Raw genomic sequence first — 17,325 nt, 5'->3', positions numbered from 1 at the left:
TGTTTTTTTATGTCTTTGGAAAAACATCCTGCAGTGCTTGATGGCCCGGATTCGTCCCTGTGTCATTCTGGTGTATTTTTGTGGTTTGCGGGACTCTGTGGTTTTCTGTGATCCAGAACTGTCTGACTGCGCCAGTAGTGTTGGAGGGAATGCTGGAGTGTTTTTTGAGGCTTGTGGTTGAGAAGGAATATTTCCACACTAAATGCCTGGTTATTATCCAATTAATTATGACACTGTTTGGTTGAAGTCAGGTCTACTGTAATTTAGCGTGGCCCGCGTGTGTCTCTCTCTGGCAAGACCATCAGCTCCAGCAAACGGGAGCAAGAAAAGGCTAAGCTCCTTATTATTACTGACGCTGTCTCCTTGCATTTTTCATTTCATTATCCACAATTAATCACGTGTTTTAATTATCCAGCAAAGTGGAATTCACTGATGAGGTTGAAAATGATTATTTTAATGTTTCGTGTCGCTGCAGTGTCTTGACAGCGGTGCTCTGCCCGAAGCAGTGTGTGTGTGTGTGTGTGTGTGTGTGTGTGTGTTTGCACTGTGTGTTTAGCTTGCCTGAATTAGCCTGATGCTCCCATCAAAGCATTAAATGTGCTGTTGTTGTTTTTCACATGACCTTAATTTAAGATCAAGATCTGATGTCTTAAAAATAACAGTAATAGAGAAGACCTTGTTTCTGTAGCTGTTATTATTGTTTTCCCTTGCAGAAATATGAATTACTGTTTCCCAGTCAAGGGAGGAGTTCAGATTCATAGCGAAATACAATAACAGTGCAAAAGCCCTGGGATTGTCTTCCTACCATGTGCTTCATAGATTTGCTCTAGCTTCCAATAGAAGAAACAGTGTGGGGAAGCCACTCATGTCTAAAATGGCAGCTACAAGAGTTTTTAAACTGTACATATGCAAGTATTTATTTTGACTGTCAGGAGAGCAGGCAGCACATTACTAAGAACTATTGCTTAGATGTCTCCTGATGGTACTGTTTTTCTTAAGATACTTTTCCATCCAAGACATGTATGTGCTCAGATCTTGCCTCTTGTGTCTGTCTAGGAAAGGGGGATTAGTTAGCGTGTTTGAGAACAGCAGTCTGTTGCTGTGTTTCCCCCCCGCTGGCCTCTCCGTCTCTCCTGTGACATTTTGCTTTATCTCGGAGCACTGGTTTACTTAAACCCGTACTGAAAGAGCTGTGTGATTCAGCGTCCTGGTCTGAAGATGCGATGATATATTTTGATGGCAAACGCCAGCAGTTAATTACTTTAATTATGGAAGAATACCATCTAAGAGGTTTTGCCATTTCAGTGTTCCTATTTGTAACATAGGCTTAAGTGATGTGAGCATGAGGTGTGTGTTACTAAAAGCTGTAGGTATGTAGATGTAAGTTTATGCATAGTCATAATTGTGTATGAGTCTTTGTTATGTATACACCTTGTAGGTATTTAAATACATACATATCCCATGCCTTTGTATGAGCTTGAGCTGATTTGTATGAAAAGTAAAGTTATATTGCATACTGCAAGAACCACATCATTGTGGCTGTGCTACAGAGCTGTCATCCCTCAGTTCGCCATAATTCATTCGCATAATATAAGTGAGTGAATGGCCATTGAAGTTTGGAACAAAACAGATACTATTGGTATCATTTAATAAACAGGGCATTTGCCATTAAAAATAATTGATGTAGTTATCTAAGTAAATCTGTATAATTCATTCTCCGAAGACAAAAGAGAGAAAAAAAAACGAGAAGCAATTTATTTAAATAGGGTCAACTGCAAAGAGCAGATTTTGCAGTCTGGATTAAATTACTGGATAAGTCTTGATGTAAACAGCCTGTAATGTGCATTATAAGTCATAAAATGCAAATCCATTAACCATGCGGATTTATTGAGTCAGAGACTGTCTTGTTGTCCGATGACAGAGCTGGGCTGCTCACTGTCAAACTGGAGAAGAGAGGAAAGCAAACCGCACATTACTGATTTGCTCCCAAAAACTCCCGTCCATTCGCTGGTTAATTTAATTATCCCAATTATCATTGCACTAACAGCAACAGCAATGTCAGAGCAGCCTATCCTTAATGCTCGGTAATGCAGACTTCCATGTATAATTGAGAGAGGTGCAAGGGTTCTGCTGATGACATGCCAGCAGTTCTTAAAGGTCAACGTTATCATCATCATGATCATTATTTTTGTTATTGTTATTATTTCATCGTTAAAATGTCTCCGCCATCATAAACGTGTGATTCACAGAACGCAATGCAGCTTATAACATTTAAAGCAAAGTTTTATCTGCATCAGGATAAACACCTGAGTATTACACCAACATAATCTTTTACCCTTTTAAGAGAATCTCAAATCAGAAAGTGCATTTGAAGGGGCTACAAACTGTCAGATCCTCAGCAGTGATTAGGTGTGAAAATCATTGCACAGCAGCTGTGTGAGTGCTGCAGCCTTTCTACTGTTTGAATAAACTTGCTTAGTCAAACATACAGATCTAAAATGACATGATCGGTTTCTGTTTCGTCTTCCTCTGAGATATTTATACAAGATGCTGCACTGTTTAAACCTGAAATGAGGCAAGCAGCTGTACTGTTGATGTGTCTGTACATCAGAAGTATTGAATAATAGTGATTTAGGTGCATTGGTCATATAGAACAGTCCTATTTATTACCCCCTTGAAGATTAACACTGGAAACTAGCAAAATGGTAAGGAAAAAAGAGGCTTGTGTAACATGAACAAAAATAATAATCTTGTGAGGTCAGTCTGACTTTAACCAATAGCCTTTATAGCAGCTGTTTATAATATTGCACCGTGCAGGTGGAATCTCATAAAACTTTTAGCACTTAAATGTGCTAAAAGACATATTGAAACAATTTTCCAATGTTTCTGTTTTCAACCCACCCATCTGTCTTCCTCATCCTCAGCATTAAAGCAGGGATCTGTGGTACAGACACTGAGCATGGCACAGGCCTCGCTCACGGTTTGCCTACGATATTTGTGTGTGCAAGACCTTGGGGAAACAGCTCGACCGATCAACACAAGATTATGAACCCACAATCCGCACCGAATCTGAGCAGCATGTACCTTACTTGTGAAACATGTAACCAGCAATCAGGCACGTGGAAGCCATTGGTCTCCTCTTGCTCTCCTCGACCACAGGGGACTTAAGATCGAGCGCAGAGCAGCCAGGCCGCCTTATTTAATGAACTTGGAGAACAAGGAGTCATAACCTTCGTTCATACTTCCTCCGCCTCTTCCTTCTCTTTGCCCAATATCTCAACAAAGTGCGATCGCCGTTGGAGTCTCGGGCGATTATTAAAATAAATTAGTTCTGGAGTGTTTTCATAACAAATTGAACGACTTGTCTTTCGGAATAAATGTTACTTTTCCCCTCCGCTTGTCTGACGCCTCCTCGTTAGGACACAGAAATTGGTCTAATGGCCGCCGAGCGAACAGATCCCCCTGTCAGGGCGGCTCAGCCAGCGTCCTCGCCCCCTCGTCCCCCTCCGCTCTCCAGCACCCCCCCCAATCTCTGTCCTCAGATGTTGCCCCAAATGAGCTGGAGGGGGGAGGGGGAGGCGCTCAGAGAGGGGACCAGGTCTCAGGAATTGTTTAATTACTGGGACGTAAGTGAGGTACAACTCTGACCTTTTTTCCTAATCCCTCGCGGGCGCTCGGCACAGCGGCTGATCTGACACACTCTCTTTATGACTCATTAGCTAATATTTATAGCGTTTCGCAGCTAACAAACTTGACAGGAGTGTAATAAACTCGCCAGAGCGCGCTCCCTCGCGCCATGGCCTGCCTGTCTGCTCTGGTGACTGTCCAGCGGAAAGGTTAGCTGTCTTATGAGAAGCGGCTCTTCTTTCTCCTTTCCTCTACGGCGCTCTTCCCTCCTTTCAATCTTGGTGGTTTTTTTTCCTCCTCGGGTCATTTTTTTTCTACAGTTCGTCTCTGCCGTCAACACCGTTGATGTTTAATAATTAAGTTTTCCAACTGCTTTTCTGGCGTTACCTCTGGTACTCGTCTTGTTTCAGGCTGATGAGTGCTGCAGGTTGTGAAAGAGCAAAAGAAGATCAAGTCGAGGTCTTTTACAACATGCAGGTCACTATCAAGCAAAATGTCAGAAAAGCCTATGTCATCTAATTGAAAAACTGCACTGAGAGAAGCACCTCTCTGCAGCTCCTGACTCAAAACCAGTTCCTCACTCTCTATATAAATTCCTGTTGTACTGTCATGACCCGATTGCACTGTAAAATGGATTGGCACTATGAATTGGCTACATTACTCTGCTCTCCTCCCCTCTGATATCTGGTGTGTGGTGAGCGTTCTGGCGCACTATGGCTGCCGTCACATCATCCAGGTGGGGCTGCACATTGGTGGTGGTGGAGGGAGTCCCCATTACCTGTAAAGCGCTTTGAGTGGAGTGTCCAGAAAAGCGCTATATAAGTATAAGCAATTATTATTATTATTATTATTATTATTATTATTATTATGTCTGAGATTGTGTGGAGTGCTCTGTCTATGAAAAATCTGCAGTTCACCTCACCCCTTTCTCTGCATGCACTTTCATTCAGCCAAACAGAGCATTCAGGAAAGCCCAGGCTAAGCAGCAAAATAAATATTTAGAATATATAACCTGTATCTTGACTCAGCAAAGATTTGTGTGCTTCTCCTCACCACGGCACAAGCTTGGCTCTCAGATCTTTAACTGTTGTGCAGTACCTCCCTGTGACCCCTAGGTGGCACCAGCATTGGAGGCTGCATCGCCGCGGAAAATAATTATTGTCATGACAGTGAGAGCTGGGTTGCTAACGAAGACAGACAGCGCTAATGATTTCTTTTTTAAATGAAGTGAAGTATAAGTTATTAATAGGGATGCTGTACTTTATGACCAAAGCTTTATATTTAAATGTGCCTTTAGTGCAGCATGAGAGGGAGCAGTTTGGTGCTGCTTCCTGGCATTCAGAAGACCACTCAGGGAAGTGAAGCTTTAAAAAGACATCCAGATCTCCGGTTTAGAGTGGAGCGTTCTGTTTTTTTTTTGTTCTTCTAAGGGTGTTAGTCAGAGCTCAGCAGCTCTTTCTGAGGGTGAGTGGGTGATGTATTTCCCAGAAGCCTTTAAACATCACCTCTTCAAATGTATTTCATTTTCCACTAAATCGTGCGCAAACTTGGTGAGGGTGTACGACGGCACCTATTGATCTCCTGCCTTGTCTGTGTCCCCCCTCTCTCCCTTTCTTTTCCTGTGGTCTTCTCTTTCCATATGATGTGCAGGGATGTGTGGAGAGGAGGCCAGAAGCATCTGCTGTTTACCTGCATTCTCACCCTGCAGTGTCCTGCTCTGGACATTTGTTACTACAGCAGTTCTGTGACATCTTACTGTATATAAAGCTTATATCATGGCAGGATAGTCCCAGTAGCACCCTAATGCAGAAATCACAACTTGTTTTGTTCCTTTTACATCAGTGAGCAGTCGTGCGTAAGATAACACAAGTGGGAATTTAGTATTTGGTAATGTATGTTATAATTTGTTGGATAATTAACCTTAATCTTTGTTGAAGATGTCTAATAATTTGCATGTACTTTTTAGAAATTCAAACAGTTTCTGGGGTTGTTATCAATGACGAGGTTAATTAGTAAGTAAGGACAGCAGCATTACTAACTTGTAGCCTGTTCTCATTATGTCAGAAGCTGAGCAAGGTTGGGCTTGGTTGTTACTGGAATGAGAGACCTCAAGAGTGGCCAGTATTTCTAATCTAATACCTCGGTACTGTGACTAGGAGCACTGCTATAGGAGGTGGCATTCTTTGGATGAGGCGAAACTGAGGTTGTGGACTCCATGGTCAAAACAGTTTTGTAAGAGTAGAAGTGGAGCAGTTTCTCACTTCCCTTCCTAGTAGTGAGCAACTGCTGCATACTGCTCTGCTGATGCAGAAAGACCTGCTGTGTGTCACCCAGGTGGAGCTGCTTGTGTATGTGGAGTCATCTGGGATGAAATTGCTATTCAAGTACCAGGAATCAAGTTAGTAATTTCCCATTTTTATAGCACATCAATGAGTGGGGTTTGTCATTGCATTCCAGTCTGTTCGCAGTTACAGAGGACTGAGAAAAGCGCATAGCCCTTTATTATACAGTACAGCAGTAAGTTTGATACCTACAATACCTGCAGAAATTAATTTAATTGCTAAAATCACTTCTCGCATGTTTGTGGTATGTGAGGTGTGAGTATCCATGTCAAAGGAAACTAGCATCCTTTTCTGCAATTGCTCCATTCCCCCCCCTCCTTTTGTAATAGAACTGTCATAAATCTGATAAAATGTGAGACGTTTCCATTAGAATAAATGGCTGACTCTCAGAGAGAACAGAGATTGATGGTTAAAGTTAAATTGTATTAGCCGTACAGTTTAAATATTTAACACAGTCTTATCATAACTGTTCTTAACACTTAAAGTAAAATACAGCTCGGGATGTCTTTATATGTATATGTGGACATATATCTCCAGGTCCTTTCATTTAGCCCTGTGGCTGTGACACAGGAATTTGTTCATGACTGGAGAAGCTGGGTGGGTTAATGTATGATGTGCCTGGAGCACTGCACTGCCTCTGAAAGCTCTTCTCCTTGGTGGTCTCCTTCAGACAGCAAAAGAATCATGCCTATCGCCTTTGTGGTTGAGGAGTTTTTGGGGTTTGGAACAAATCAAACAGACTGGTAGACAAAGAGGTTGTAAGACTGCTTAATTGCATTAAGTTACCAGCATTGGATGGTTTGGGATTTGCTGTAAAAAGGAAGGAAATTCTTTGATCCCATTGAGGTATAAAATGTATGTGTAAAACATGAAGAAGAATGCTAGCTACCAGTTGGAACGCATTGAAACTTTTGCCTTTGTTAGTCTATTCCTTGTGACTGGAAGGGTTCGAGTCTTGTTCCGGACTTACGGACAGCCAAATTGTTTTTCCAGTAGGCTTTTGGGGGGTAATGCACACGGATTGATGATGAGGGTCCTGGGGGCTGACTAACCTTTTCCCCCCACCCCACCCCAGCACTGGATAGGCTTGCGTAATCCTGATGTGGCAGGTTGGACATGAGACACAGTTGAACCCCACAGTGATCATGTCATACCTGGCAGTAAGGGCCAGCTGTCCAGCACTATTCCAGCAGAAAAATAAAGTCGAGGAGGAAAAACGTTCAAGCTGGCCGAAATGAAAACAATGTAGTCTCTGACCGGCTCGATAATTATTTGTTTTGAAAAGAAGTGTTTTTCTAATTTAAAAAGTGCTTCAGGTTATTCAGATCGTCGTCGGCTTGTGTAGGCTGCCCTTGTCCTGCTATAAAACAGGGCCTTCTGAGACTTGTTCTACCCGAGCTCTTGATAAATTAATTGAATCAGTTCTTGTGCTTAAGTGGTTAGCATTTCCATTTCTCCGGGTATTTTGCAGCAAATGATTTAGTGATCCCTATGAATCCTGCAGGACATGCGCTCTCTGGGAACTCAGCCGTTCACAACCGATCATCATTATTTAAATGTCTGACGCACTTTTTCAGATATTTTGTTAGGCACGTCTTTGTGCTATATGCCAGTAATGGGGCGTTAATGAGAAATCCAAATAACAATGGCAAAGTCTGGCCTGCAGATATGGTGGTGACACAGGGGATAGTTTAAGCCACGCGAGTTTAGCCTTGCAGAGAAAACTTTGCAAACTTTTACAGTCCTGCAGAGAGTGCTAGTAACCTCAGCCACTGCGGATCGAGCCACAGAACTAGTGCCCTTGGACTCTCGCTTTAACCTGAAGGTAAATGTTTATTACGGACTTGTCATTAAACTTCAGGAGTTTAATAGGTCCAATTAACACAATAGATTAATTTCCAACAAATTGAAATTGGGTAGGGTTTATTGGGGTGCTGGGTGACGGGGAGAGATGGATGTGCTGGGAAGGGGCCAGCATTAACCCTGTCACTCTCCAACTCGAGCCAAGACGGCGTAATAGAAGGACCTCACCTGAGGCTGCACTCTGTGTAAACGACGTGGAATTGCTTGCATCTAGTTATGAGCCCTCTAGCTTCATTGTGTGTGCATTGTATGTCCCATTGCTCTTGTTTAGGGGTGATAGGTGATGCAGATTTCTGAGGAAGAGCCCCACTCGCTTTATGATTCATTCCTGCATTTGCAATCATAGACAAATGGGGCTGCTCCAGATCTGTCTCTCACTCGGTCCACGTTCCTCTTCTGGCTCCGTGTTCCCAGGTGTGGAGAACTGTTATTTGCAGCTCGTCCAGAGGCACTGCCGCCCCCACCCCCTCCCAAGTCTTCTAATTAAAAAATAAAGATTAATTTTCATTGGCCTTTAATGCATGACCTTCCTCTTGCACCCGGCCTCTGTGTAGCGATTTTAAAATCTTTCCACACGCAACTTGCCTGTACCCCCTCCTCCCCTCCCCCCAAATCGATCGATTGCGTCAATAGATGGGAGATGACAAAGTGTTGCGATATTCCTCTGCAATTTTTCAGCGATTACGGGAAGACAGAGTGGGGATCAATAAGCTGTATGGTGTGGGATTAATTGACATTACCCTTTCGATATGATAATAGCCCGATCAGGGGAAGAATAATGAAGCGCTCAGACCAAGCACTATAATAATTGTTAAATAATTGGTTGGTCTGTAGTTGTAACAAATCTATTTTTCCTTGCTTGGGGAGTTTCTTCAAAGTGTGTCTTGGAACTCCAGATTCCTCATGATGAGATGAATGAGAGAAATAACATGTCGATATGATCTCCTGCATCAGCATTATTAGGGATTATGGACTGGCTTGGCCTAACTGGACACCTAACATTGCACACTAAGCTGTCATTATCTGCAAGCGCTCAATCATTAAACATTCAGTGCAAAGCAGAAGCAGTGTCTGGAGGATAACCTTTATGGTGCACATGTTTTGTGACAATGTGTCTGCATTTATAAAAATCACATCAGGTGCACTCAGCCTGTAGGTCTTGAACAGATCACTGGCACAGTGGCTTTGCTATTAAATTGGACCCATTTTTTTTGGGGGGTGGGCAGCATTGTCACGGGCCAGCATTTACTAATGTTTAATTTTTTGTTTTGCTGTTATGAGATTTTGAATCTGTGGGTCCTCCTGCTGGATTTCTGCTCAGAATTAAATTATTCCCCTCAGAATTTGATTTTTTTACAGTGATTGTTGTGAAATCAGTTCCTATATCAGTTTCCCTAATTCCCAATGTGTTAGTTATTTTTACGTTGTAAGTCATGTGCACAGATAAAACTCCGTGGTGTGAGACGAATAGAATTTGATCGTGTTTATGAATAAGGCAGTACCATTGCAGGGCATTGAAGCAAATAAAACTTCCAAAGCCGTCAGCTAGGTCTGGATGAAAAGCAAAGGGATATTCATTCTTTTACACACAGTACTTAATATAGAACTTTTAGTTTTATTTTCATTTTTAATGTGGACCCTGTAAAAGAAATTGTATGTCAGAGTTTGCATAGAACTCTAGAACTCCAGCATTACCAGTAATGTGTCGTTCCTGCTAATAAGATCCGTAACATCTGTAAGCAGGGGTATTGCAGTTTCCCAAGGCTAGTTTTCACTGCAGGGACAAGGAAGAATGCTCTGCCCTTATTCTCTGCCACTGACTTCAGAAGCAAAGATTGCGCTATAATAATCCTATACACTAACTGGATTACCAATTAAAAGTGAAACGAAGGAAAATGATTAGGAAATTTCTTTATTTAAACTTTTAGTCTGTTTTTTAGAGACTGTGAAATGAGGCCATTTGGAAATGTTACGCTGTTTCTAAAAAAAGTTTGTTTGAGCTCTAGCCTTGTTTAACAGATATGTTAATGCAGCCTCGAATGTTACAGAATTTTACAAATATGTGTAGAACTGTGCAGAGTTTTTTTGCTTAAGTGGCGCAGACATCCCTCCGGAGTTCCTGGGATGAGACGACAGGTGTATGGCGGTGTCGGTGCGCTGGCTCCTCAGGGTGGTTTTCCGTAAGTGCTGGGTGGGAAGGTATGGAGCGCTCCATCTGGCTAATGCCCTGCCCTTGCGGTCTCTCTCTCTCTCGCAGTGGCCCAGAAGATCGTGGCGACCCGCAAGAAGCAGCAGCTGTCGATAGGACCCTGCAAGTCGCTACCCAACTCCCCGAGCCACTCTTCTGTGTGCTCCGCCCAGGTGTCTGCCGTGCACATCAGCCAGGTACGAGCACGCCGCTCCGGGGAGAGGGACGGGAGATACCCGCTCCGCTTCGCAGAGACCAGGAAATCCAGTTCAATGGAGAGTCTGTCAGCGTGCAGGGGTTAAATGAACCCTCACCGCAGTCAACAGAGAAATGTACTGTGCCATTCTGCTCTTTGGAGCTTTACAGTGGCCTCCTCCCTGTATTAAAGGCAGTAATTGTTAGAAGACATTAGGTAGCAGCATGCACTGTCCAGGTTCATGTCACAGACCTATCCTAGGCAGGGTTTGTCGTCTGCTACAGTAATATACAGTGCCTTGCGAAAGTATTCGGCCCCCTTGAACTTTTCAACCTTTTGCCACATTTCAGGCTTCAAACATAAAGATATAAATTTTTTATTTTATGTGAAGAATCACCAACAAGTGGGACACAATTGTGAAGTGGAACGAAATCTATTGGATTTTTGAAACTTTTTTAATTAATAAAAAAATGAAAAGTGGGGCGTGCAAAATTATTCGGCCCCCTTGCGTTAATACTTTGTAGAGCCACCTTTTGCTGCGATTACAGCTGCAAGTCGCTTGGGGTATGTCTCTATCAGTTTTGCACATCGAGAGACTGAAATTCTTGCCCATTCTTCCTTGCAAAACAGCTCGAGCTCAGTGAGGTTGGATGGAGAGCGTTTGTGAACAGCAGTTTTCAGCTCTTTCCAAAGATTCTCGATTGGATTCAGGTCTGGACTTTGACTTGGCCATTCAAACACCTGGATACGTTTATTTGTGAACCATTCCTTTGTAGATTTTGCTGTATGTTTGGGATCATTGTCTTGTTGGAAGATAAATCTCCGTCCCAGTTTCAGGTCTTTTGCAGACTCCAACAGGTTTTCATCCAGAATGGTCCTGTATTTGGCTGCATCCATCTTCCCCTCAATTTTAACCATCTTCCCTGTCCCTGCTGAAGAAAAGCAGGCCCAAACCATGATGCTGCCACCACCATGTTTGACAGTGGGGATGGTGTGTTGAGGGTGATGAGCTGTGTTGCTTTTACGCCAAACATATCGTTTTGCATTGTGGCCAAAAAGTTCGATTTTGGTTTCATCTGACCAGAGCACCTTCTTCCACATGTTTGGGGTGTCTCCCAGGTGGCTTGTGGCAAACTTTAGACGAGACTTTTTATGGATATCTTTGAGAAATGGCTTTCTTCTTGCCACTCTTCCATAAAGGCCAGATTTGTGCAGTGTAAGACTGATTGTTGTCCTATGGACAGACTCTCCCACCTCAGCTGTAGTTCTCTGCAGTTCATCCAGAGTGATCATGGGCCTCTTGGCTGCATCTCTGATCAGTCTTCTCCTTGTCTGAGCTGAAAGTTTAGAGGGACGGCCAGGTCTTGGTAGATTTGCAGTGGTCTGATACTCCTTCCATTTCAAGATGATCGCTTGCACAGTGCTCCTTGGGATGTTTGAAGCTTGGGAAATCTTTTTGTATCCAAATCCGGCTTTAAACTTCTCCACAACAGTATTACGGACCTGCTTGGTGTGTTCCTTGGTCTTCATGATGCTCTCTGCGCTTTCAACAGAACCTTGAGACTATCACAGAGCAGGTGCATTTATACAGAGACTTGATTACACACAGGTGGATTCTATTTATCACCATCAGTCATTTAGGACAACATTGGATCATTCAGAGATCCTCGCTGAACTTCTGGAGTGAGTTTGCTGCACTGAAAGTAAAGGGGCCGAATAATTTTGCACGCCCCACTTTTCATTTTTTTATTAGTTAAAAAAGTTTCAAAAATCCAATAGATTTCGTTCCACTTCACAATTGTGTCCCACTTGTTGGTGATTCTTCACATAAAATAAAAAATTTATATCTTTATGTTTGAAGCCTGAAATGTGGCAAAAGGTTGAAAAGTTCAAGGGGGCCGAATACTTTCGCAAGGCACTGTAGACTCCGGAATTTGCTTGGGAGTTTGAGAGTGACATTGAATAACCTGGTAGCTCTTTTTTTTCCAGCCAGGCAAACCCCTGGATTAGTAGGCAGTTTCTTAATCTTAATCATGGATTCTCTCTGATCAATGCCTATGGATTAGTCATTCCATTTGTATAATAAGGTTTCCCTGACAGCTGATTGCCTTCTGCAACTTGGGTACCTATTGCTTTATTTTAAATGTAGTTTCCTGTAGTTGTTAATACAAATTAAGTGTAGAATAATATTTTCAACACACAGAGCACTGTGGAAAAATAAAGATGGCAGCACTGTACAGTGAGGTTTCCGTACAAGCAGACCTGTTACAGCTGGCATGGCTGTTGGGTCTGGGTGTCCTAACCGTGTCACTTAACCATTTAATGCCCAGCGCTGTACTTGTTCTGTTCATGCCATTGCCCATATTGAGCGAGGGACATCTTGTAAGGAAGCATGCCAGTGTTATCCAGGCTCCAAACAAACCCTTATTCCCTGACTGAGCCAGAGCTGAAACGGACTAAGGCAGCGTGCCTTAGGGGACAGCTGGACGAGGAGTGCTGTCTTTGATAAATGTCACAAAATGTTCTTTCTTCTCAATTTTCTTACCTCTGATCCCCTACCCCCCTCCCGCCTCTTTCCCCACAGACAAGCAACGGAGGCGGCAGTCTGAGCGATTACTCGTCTTCTGTCCCCTCCACGCCCAGCACCAGTCAGAAGGAGCTGCGCATTGACGTCCCGCAGACCGCCAACACGCCCACGCCCGTCCGCAAGCAGTCGAAGCGCCGCTCCAACCTCTTCACTGTGAGTAGTCATTCCCAGCCTCCCCCACTAGGGGCAGTGCAGCCCTGCCCCGCTGCTTCAGACGGAAACCTGGAGCTGGAAGTCGGTAAATCAGGAAGAAATGGGCAGTAATGATAAGCAACTGAGACCAATAGATTAATTGCTGTAGATAAGGGAGCAAGCACTACTGCTCACAAATTGCTTTGGCCTCTGTGTTTCCAAGGGTTGACCACTTGTGACTAGTACATTTTTCGAACAAGTTTGTTTTCACTGCCCCTTTTAACTAAGCTTTGTCCCTTAAATACAAGCATGTGGTTTGATCTGTCAGTTACGTCTTGGCTCATATTGTGTGTGAGTTCCCAAACGTAGTAATGAGTATATCACTTGGGTGCACGATGGAAATGTGTAATTTTTTCAGCAAACGGGGCATTTTGAGGGAGAACTGTGCCGAATGCCAGCAGAGGACAGGAAATGTATTTGCAAAATGTTTTTGTTTTTACAGTCTGAATAAAACCAAGCTCAAGTTCCACAGCGGTAAACGAATTCCAAATAAAAGTTCTATATGCAGACGTATTCATAATTTTAATGGAAAGCAATAAATTGAATGGATAGCGGTCATAAACTGAGAAAATACGCCATCTCTGTATGAGTTTTGATGTCTTCTTTTTATTTTATTATCACAAGAGCATTTTTTAGCATAACACTTTGTAATATCAGAAGGTCTGTAAATGGATTTCAGTCAGAATGCAGGTTACTTTCACCTTTGCGGTGACATCTAGGACAATGTTCTGCCTGTATTTCAACTAAACCAAACCAGAAAGGACGTTGTTTGAGATTCAGTGATGCACTTCATTACAGCAATACATACCTATACCAATTCTTGGTCATATAAGGGACTCAAAGAAACATCAAAAATGTTTAAAGTTTTTGCTTTAATTCACAGGCCCAATCAGTAATCTGTCTTCTTAAAAATAATCTCTTACTTTGCCAAGTAGAAAATAGTGAAAATTATGAAGCTCATAGTATCTCTTAAGTCACAAATGCCAATCTGGGGCTCATTAAGTGAAAAGTTAAAAACAGCACATCTGTGGTTGACAGTTTTAATAGTAACACCCATTTTATGTGAGAAGGCAGATATGGCTAGGTGTACGGTCAGCTGCATTGAAGCGATTGGCACTTTTATAGTATGAAAAGGTAACCTTATCAGAAAGTTAATGCATAATATTGTTCTTAATCGGCAGAGGTTTGTGCCTGTCCCTCGTCCTGGGGCTTGTGTTCTTAAAACGCGAGCAAGGACTTCTGAAAGCTAACGGAAAGGCTCTCTTCCCTGCAGTCTCGGAAAGGAAACGAGCCAGACAAGGAGAAGAAAGGGCTGGAAGGCCGGGCGGACAGCATTGGAAGTGGCCGCGCGATCCCAATTAAACAGGTACGCTACCAGGAGCCGTCTGTGGCGGGATAATTGGGGCCAGCACCGGCTTATTGTTCGAGAAGTCGCCTGTGATCCCACGTCACTCGGAAACGGGCCTTGTTTGATGCCTTCTCCTTGATTAGCCGCGCAAGCACACACTTGACATCAATTAGAGCGAGGTTCTCGGATGTATTGAAATTAGATCATTAGGATAAGGAGTGGGAAGGGATTTCCCCCCCCCCCTCTCTCTTTCTCCCTCTCTCTTTCACTCAAAATGGAGAGAAAAGGGAGATGTTCCTAATGAAGTGCAGTCTGCCGGTCCTCGTATGGACCTGTCTGCCATTCTCACAGAGCCTTTCAAGGCACAGGCTTTCTTGTCTGTGAGGGCTTTGATTGGGACATCACAACCAATGGGGGGAGAATCAGAGAGTGGCGCTGAGCCCCCCTGTGATCTGAGGGAGAGTGTTTGAGTTGGCCTTAATTTATTGTGCGAGAAGGGAGAGGGAATGAGAGAGAAGTGTGACTGGGGGGGTACGATGTCTCGGTGTTTCAGCTGGAGTGTAAGAATGAGGCAATTAGTGGTGCTAATCATGGCGCCTCATGTCATCAGTAGGGCCTTGTTTGTAATTTGCTAATGAACAAATTGCGGCTATGATTAGGGTCCCCTTTAAACGAGATCTGTTTTTATTAGTGCGCCACAGCTGTGATGCGCCACCCTGAGAAGACCAGAGAGCTCACTGGAGAACTTTTTATTTTTAAGGCTTTATCTGCAGAGCTGGAGGTACTAGCTCCCTGCTGGTGCTCCTGCTATAATGTTCTATAGCAAAAAAAATAATGTCCTATTGAAACTAGGAAGCTTTCATCCGAATGATGTATCGCTGTGTTTGTTCCTAAAATATTTATGCTGGCTTTTTCCTGCGAGGCTGTTCCCCATCACCAGAGGCGTCCTGCTGGAGTGAAACATTGTTTAAAATCTGAATCCAGGACACTTCACTCCCAAACTTTGCTCAAGAGATGCTTGTTTGTGGTAATATTGATTCCCTTCGCTCGGCTGATGCTTTGCATCCCACATGAAGAATTCCTGTTTTTGTCAGTATCGCATGGTCTGCCAGAGCTGAATTTGAAGTGAAAGTGACCCTCTGTGTGGAAAAGTAAGGGAGAGGAGAGGATTCGGAGCCAGGCCAGAGAAGGCTAGTTTGAACTATCCCTTCCGTTCTAGAACAAGAAGCAATATAAAATACCTGCACCCCTTACCCTTTTTCCTCGTTTTTAGAACTGTTTAGCGACTTTGATGCTGGCTTACTCATTTCTAGTATGTGTGTCCCTTAATGGAAGCCTTCTCCCGCTCCTGCATATTGGTTTGGACTGGCTGTTGTGCAAAAGAGGAGTCCCACAAAGACAGCTTTGTCAGACTTCCTCTTACGTTCTGCAGCTCAGGAGAATTAATAGGTTGACGAGAATTGTTAGGCGTTTAGCTGCAGTTGCAGTTTTCTTAACGGAAGGCAGGACTGTTGTTTACAGTCACTTGTGTCGGTCATCAGTGATTTATACTAAATTGACAGAGAATTGTTTTAATGCTCTGTGCTGCGGCTTATTCAAAAAAGTATTGCATGCGATTAATTGGGGTGAGGGTTCTGAGCTGGTGAGGGAAATTTGTAGGTTCAGATCTTAGGTGAGGGACTACTGTCGTCCCTTTGAGCAAGATACTTCCCAAAATTGTAGTAAAATGCCCAACTCCTGTAAATGGTTGCAAATGTAAATTGTCCTGGAGCGAAGTTTCAATCAAATAAAGTAGGTATTAGTAAAAAGCACTCTTCCCTTTTCACTGGTAATTGAGTTTTAGGTGACTTGTAACATGATGCCAAGAATCTCACTGCATATGTATTTAACACCATTTTGGGGGGCGTTTCTCTAAGGAAGATTTATAGGCAAGGGAAAGGCATAAATTCTACATCCTTTCAGCTAGTGACAAAATGTAATATTTCCTGGTCTCACAAAAAGTGCGCTAACAGTTCTGTTCCAAAAGCATTTTGTACACACCATTCAGTGTCTTTTATTGATATTTATAGACCACAAAGTGAAAATTGTGTGCCATATTAAAGAAAATGTCAATTGTAATCTGAAAAGAAATTTTGGATTAAAAAATATTGATCACATTGATGTGCACGAAGGCCTCTGTGATTCATACCTTTATCACAGATCTGTTAGTGTCTTCGTACCAATTAAGAGCACGGGGTTACTGGGGGGGTCCTCCTCTTTAACTTCTGTCGAGCGCGATTGTTAGCGACTCGGACTGAGGGCAGCTCTCGGAGGGCGGACGCGGTGGATGAGGAGTTTTGAAGTGCCGCGCCACAAGGAAAAAAAAAACCAACACCGTCAAAATAAACAAGCAAACAATAAATAAATAAGGGTCCTCCAGAAGATATTGTCAGAAGCAGAAGAAGAAAGTGTCTCTGGCTGTGAGAGTTGCGGGCTTGTCTCTTATTAATTTTTCAGAGCGAGCGGAGTTGTACATACATAATCACTCGATTGCAGCGGGAGCTGGAGAGGTCCCGCGGTTCCATTTGCATAAATCTTGTTAAGTCAATGGCAGTTAATGAAGTACAAATGAGCCTGGCGAAGGTGACATGCAAATCGCTGATGGCAGATGGGAGGTCTATTTATGGCAGGACAGCTGTGGAGCTGGTGAGTGTGTGTTTGTGTGAGGGGGTGTGTGTGTGTGTGGGGGGGGGGGTTGTAAGTGCATCAGCGATTAATTTTGGTTTTTTTTGTTCTTCCTATATTCAAACAGTTTCTTTTAAGCCACGTGTTGGAAATGCCCATAAGTTTGTGCCTTCCCTTTTGTCGAATCCTTTGGAAATCAAGTGAATGCAGGTTTAAACTCTGGAAAGTGGCTGATAAGTTTTTGCCACTTTCAGGTGTTTGTTGAGGCATGAATGCTTTAGTCCTGTTTTCCATGTGGACTTTAAACAGTCCCACAGC

General features: G+C 43.2%; 1 protein-coding gene across 6 annotated transcripts in view; it reads left to right on the top strand.

Annotated features, from left to right (window-relative positions):
* The window catches only part of agap1 (ArfGAP with GTPase domain, ankyrin repeat and PH domain 1), a 153,025-nt gene that overhangs the window by 54,532 nt on the left and 81,168 nt on the right, over positions 1–17,325 (top strand). For all 6 annotated transcript variants that reach the window (XM_088605707.1, XM_088605706.1, XM_088605701.1 and 3 more), the window contains 3 exons: positions 10,090–10,217; positions 12,801–12,956; positions 14,269–14,361. In XM_088605707.1, coding sequence (XP_088461833.1) covers positions 10,090–10,217; positions 12,801–12,956; positions 14,269–14,361 — 377 coding nt within the window. The remainder of the gene's footprint in view (positions 1–10,089; positions 10,218–12,800; positions 12,957–14,268; positions 14,362–17,325) is intronic.

Source organism: Lepisosteus platostomus, chromosome 14, assembly GCF_059453375.1.
Source record: "Lepisosteus platostomus isolate fLepPlt1 chromosome 14, fLepPlt1.hap1, whole genome shotgun sequence".
Classification (NCBI taxonomy): Eukaryota; Metazoa; Chordata; class Actinopteri; order Semionotiformes; family Lepisosteidae; genus Lepisosteus; species Lepisosteus platostomus.
Note: the sequence above shows the minus strand (reverse complement) of the source record. Positions and strands in the feature narration are given on the sequence as shown.